Source organism: Chiloscyllium plagiosum, chromosome 24 (genome assembly GCF_004010195.1).
Source record: "Chiloscyllium plagiosum isolate BGI_BamShark_2017 chromosome 24, ASM401019v2, whole genome shotgun sequence".
NCBI lineage: Eukaryota > Metazoa > Chordata > Chondrichthyes > Orectolobiformes > Hemiscylliidae > Chiloscyllium > Chiloscyllium plagiosum.
In genome coordinates this window covers 47,189,847-47,195,373 of record NC_057733.1, presented here as the reverse complement: position 1 = coordinate 47,195,373, position 5,527 = coordinate 47,189,847, and the positions used below count along the sequence as shown (strand labels likewise).

Below are 5,527 nucleotides of genomic sequence, written 5' to 3'. Positions count from 1 at the left end.
TATAGAAGCAGAGGGTGTGATCGCTTGGCAAGTTCATGTGAGTTAGCTATGTTGCAATGGAGGCAGCATTACATCCTCTTCAAGCTCCTGGGAAATTGCCAGAAAAGGTGCAGGGTGGGGCAGCGAATGCATGAATCAGGAGAGTATGGAGTATAAATTTTGAGCTGATTGAATAATGAGCAGGTTGTGAGTGAACTGAACAAATGCTGCACAGACTGTGTGAGAACTGCGTGATAGCACCTCACTTCCAGCAGCAGTCGCATCTTCAGCCCCACAGGCTGCACAAAACCATCAATTACCCAATCGCCACATCCAATAAAGGGAGAGCTGAGGCAATTTGGAAAAAAACCCATGGCTGTCCACAAGATTTCGGGAAGTCACGACTCACCTATACAAAAATCCCCTGCTCGAAATTTACTGGGCTTTCAATAACTGTTAATCTAATTCACATCAGCACAGTACCACATCACAAACCATGTCAGATGTCTAAGGTAGGTTTTACATAGTGTGGAACGCTTTGCCACCAGGGGTAGTAGAGTCAGATACATTAGGGACATTTAAGCGACTCTTGGAATAGGCACATAGAAGATGTAGGTTAGTCTGATCTTAAGAGTAGAGGTAAAAGGTCGGCACAACATCGAGGGCCGAAGGGCCTGTACTGTGCTGTACTGTTCGATGTCACAGCCCTTTAGTAGAGGGGAGCCCCTTCCTTACACTGACCATAGCATCTGGACTGATAGGGGCAGAGACCAGAGGTAGAAGACATAATACTGATCCTGCCCATGGGCACCCCATTACTAACAACACTGGCTCCTGCTCGATTTACAAGACATCACCCTCTCAGTGTAAGGGAGAACGCTTGCTTTTGGAAATCAGAAGGACATTGCCGTGTGCAGAGGCAGTCTAACCTTTATCAGTCTCTAATGTGAAACTCAGCACTCATCATTACCTCTATACCTTTGGAACAGGAGGAAGGAGGTCGGTGTTGGGGTGGACGATCTCTTGGTGATTAAATTCACATCACCGTGAACACTGAGGCACTGTTGCTATCCTGAAGCCTGCTTTGCCACCTCCAACGACGATGCTCCAGTTCCCAGCTGCTATCAGAACAACTCAATTGAGTTAGTGCACAGTATGAGGTCACCACATGGAATCAAAAACATTCACCCCCCGAGTCTGACAAGTTTCTTTCCTTGCATCATTTAATGATGGGTGAGAATAATCATTGCTGCACACGGAGATTCCATTGATTATATCTGTATTCTGGGTTTTGCATAGGGTGAGCATTTACAAAACCTCTAAGTCCTATCTGACCATTAACTGCACCTTCAGGCAGTGGTATAAAATCATAATATGTAGACACGCACACACATGTACAAACAATATCTTGGTCAAACCACACTCCCCACTGTAAAGTCAGTCCAATGACAGTATACAGCAGCTCCAGGACACCAGTCAGTGCGGAGGCAGGGCTGAGGAAGGCCTGGTGACCAGTCTCCATGGTGACCTGACGGCACGTTATTCCAGCTGAACAGTTCCTCCCGCTGCCTCGAGAGCTGCCTTCAGTTTCTCTGCTTCCTCCTTCCCGACGTTAGCCTTCACCTCTCGAGGAAGAGACTCCACCAGTTTCTTCGCCTGGCAATAAGCAGACAGAAGGTTAACTGCAAAACAGGGGGAACCCTTTGGACCCAGTGACACACAGTACAGCAGGTACAGAGACCCTCTCCCCAACCAACCCCCACATCCCCCCCCAGCTCTCAGACAGCAAGGGAAAGGGGGAGACAGCAATGGCAGCAAGGATTCGGATTTCCACTGTCCCACAACCACCACAACGCTTCAACCAAGGGAAGAGCACAGGGGGCGCGGTGGCTCAGTGGTTAGCACGGCTGCCTCACAGCTGTAGATCTCTATGCCTATGTGCAGGTTAGGTGAACTGACCATGCTAAATTGCCCGTGGTGTTCAGGGATGTGTAGAGTAGGTGGGCTAGCCATGGGAAATACAGGGTAGGGGGATGGGTCCGGGTGCAGTGCTCCTCAGAGGGTTGGTGTGGACCAGTTGGGCCAAATGGCCTGCTTCCACATTGTTGGGATTCTATGAAATCCAACTCAAAACTGGCCACTTTTTGCATCAGTTGTTAAGGGGTAAAATGTTTTTAAAAAATCATAATGTACCTACATCAATGTAACCAAGCACTGCATTGGTTTCATATCAGTTACTGCTTTTATAACCAGTACAAAACCCTGCTCCATCCCATACTCAAGTGACCTGTGGTCCGAGAGCGGGCATGACCTTGGTATCAAGGGTGCCAGGTCTCAGGCGCTGGCCATCGAGCCCGTTCCAATGGGATCACTCATTCCAACTCACCTGCACCAGGTTGAGGCCAGGGATACAGTTCTTGACTTCCTTAATGAGCTTCACTTTCTCTGCTGCTTTGAACTCCGTCAGTTTCACGGTGAAAAGTGATTTCTCCTTCTTTACCTGGGCAGCCTCTTCGTCTGCCTGCTGGACATAAGAACGCCAGAGAAAATGAGAGCGGGAAGAGAGAGAGCGAGCAAAGAGCTCAGGTAACATGTCGCGTTTAAAGAAATAAGGTAATGTCACTGTGGATCTACCAGACTGTAGGCTGCACTCTCACGAGAGAGAGAGAGACAAGAGCGTTGGAGGCTGGGGGGGTGACCGTACAGAGATTTACAAAATTATGAGGGGCATGGATAAGGTAAATAGACAAAGTATTTTCCCTGGAGGGCATAGGTTTAGGGTGAGAGAGGAAAGATATAAAAGAGACCTAAGGGCAACTTTTTCACACAGAGGGTGGTATGTGTATGGGATGAGCTGCCAGAGGATGAGGAGGAGGCTGGTACAATTGCAACATTTAAAAGGCATTTGGATGGGTATATGAATAGGAAGGGTTTGGAGGGATATGGGCTGGGCGTTGGGAGGTGGGACTAGATTGGGTTGGGATAGATGGTCGGCATGGACGGGTTGGAGTGAAGCGTCTGTTTCCATGCTGTACATCTCTATGATTCTGTGGTTCAGCCTGAGGGTCAGCACGCCTCAGGTGAGGGGAGAGCTTGAGAAGGAGACACCTTCACGGTGGGGGAATTGAACCCCCACTGCTGGCATCACCTTGCATCGCAAACCAGCCATCCAGCCAACTGAGCTAACCAACTCCATGTCTATGTACAGTATTGCAGGATTGTCACAGCTGGTGTTATTGCTCACTGTTAAACTTTGGATTTAATGCCCGTACCAGAGGAAAGTGCAGGGTTTCATATTAGAATCCAGAACTCCAACAAAACAGCCGGCCAATTCCCAATTCACTGTATGAACTGTGTCCACGCTCTATCACACAGAAAGCCTCCTGGTCAGCTGCTGAATGCAATGTCAACCGAACACCGTCAGTTCTGATAAAATGCAATTGTTCAGTTCTCATGCAATCTCGTGTTGCAAGGGAATCGCACAACAGCAGCACCATTTAAACTAACGAGGCTGGAATGGCGTTAGAGTCAACACACGGTTTAAAAGTTTGCACTTTAGAAACAGTGCCCCCAGTTCGTCGATCGCGCTACAGCAACAATAGGCAACAGCGCGTTATAGCAGAATGACTCAAAACTAATTATATATTAGTTAACTGGGCATTTCTAGTGAGTAGTGAATATAACTAGGACTAGATCTAGCGATTACAGCACAGAACAAACAGGAGGTAACACTTTCCTGGATAACTGTACTATTGACCTGGTCCTTTCCCTCAGGCCAGCAGCTGCGTGCTCTCTGGGCCTGGTGAGAGAAGACCTGGATCCTCAGAGTACAGTTTCCACCTTAGACACATTTTCTGCAAAAAAAAACCCTGCTTTTTAAAAATTCACTCTTGGGAAGCTAGGCATTGCCAATGGCCAGCATTTCTTGCCCATTCCTAGTCGAGATTCCTAGCCTCTGATCTGGTCTTGTAGCCACAGGATTTACAATGATACAGTGAATGCTGGAGAAACTCAGCAGGTCTGGCAGCATCCTGAAATGTCTTTTCTCTCTCTACAAATGCTGCCAGACCTGCTGAGTTTCTCCAACTATTCCTGCATTTGTTTCAAATTTCCAGCAACTGCAGTTTTTTGCTTTCATTTGTACAGCTAGTCGAACTCAGTTACTGGATGCAGTAACCCCCAAGATCTGATTGTGGGAGATACAGTGGTGGTGACGCCATTAAATGTCAAGGAGTAATGGTTATGGTCATCACCTAACAATTGTGTGGTGTGACTGATAGTTGTCACTTTTCAACCCAACCCTGGACATTGTCCAGATCGTGTTGCAATTGAACATTTATTGCTTTAGTATGCAAGGAGTTGTGAATGGTGATAAGCATTGTTCAATCATCCGCAAACATTCCCCACATCTGATCTTATGATGGAGGCAAAGTCATTGACGAAGCAGCTGAAGATGGTTGGGCCTAGGACACTACCCTGAGGAACTCCTGCAGAGATGTCCTGGAGCTGAGATGACTGACCTCCAACAGCCATAACCATCTTCCCACGTGCCAGGTATGACTCCAATCACCAGAGTTTGCCCCCCACTGCCCATTGATTCCAGTTCTGCCAGGGCTCCTTGATGCCACATTTGGTCAAATCTGGCCTTGATGCCAAGGGCTGTCCCTCTCCCCTCTGGATTTCAGCTCTTTTGTCCATGCTTGAACCAAGGCTGTAATGGGGTCAGGAGCTGAGTGGCCCTGCCAGAACCCAAACTGGCCGTTACTGAGCAGGTGCCACTTCAAAGCGCTGTTGATGAGACCTTCCATCACTTTACTGATGGTTGAGAGCAGATTGATTGGGCGGTAATTGGCTGGGTTGGACTTGTGTCCTGCTTTGTGTGTACAGGACATACCTGGGCAATTTTCCACATTGTCAGGTTGGTGCCGGTGTTGTAACTGCACTGGAACAACTTGGCCAAGGGAACAGCACGTTCTGGAGCACAAGTCTTCAGTACTATTGCCGGAATGTTGTCAGGGCCCGTAGCCTTTGCAGTATCCAATGCCTCCAGCCGTTTCTTGATATCACGTGGAGTGAATCGAACTGGCTAGACACTGGTATCTGCGATTCCTGGGACCACTGGAGGAGGACGTGACGGATCATCCAGTCAGCACTTCTGACTGAAGTTTGCTGCAAATGCTTTAGCCTTATCTTTGGTACTGATGGGCTGGGCTCTTCCATCATTGAGGAAGGGGATATTGGTGGAGCCTCTTGCTCCTTGAGCGAATTGTAGTCTACTGCCATTTATGACTGGATGTGGCAGGACTGCAGAGCTTAGATCCATTGGTTGTGGGATCGCGTAGCTCTGTCTGTTGCAAGAACTTTCAAAAGCTGATTGGGAGCAGATGTTCGCAGGTAGAGTGACGGCTGGAAATGGGAAGCCTTCAGAAATGAGATAACGAGAATCCAGAGAAAGTATATCCCTGTCAGGGTGAAAGGGAAGGCTGGTAGGTATAGAGAATGCTGGATGACTAAAGAAATTGAGGGTTTGGTTAAGAAAAAGAAGGAA

General features: G+C 48.0%; 1 protein-coding gene across 1 annotated transcript in view; it reads right to left on the bottom strand.

Moving 5' to 3' along the window:
- Positions 1-1,184: 1,184 nt before the first annotated feature.
- mrpl12 (mitochondrial ribosomal protein L12) overlaps positions 1,185-5,527 on the bottom strand; it is an 11,130-nt gene continuing 6,787 nt past the window's right edge. The window contains exons 4-5 of the mRNA XM_043715010.1: positions 2,366-2,500; positions 1,185-1,635 (exon numbers count right to left, since the gene is read on the bottom strand). Coding sequence (XP_043570945.1) covers positions 1,519-1,635; positions 2,366-2,500 — 252 coding nt within the window. The 3' untranslated portion in view covers positions 1,185-1,518. The remainder of the gene's footprint in view (positions 1,636-2,365; positions 2,501-5,527) is intronic.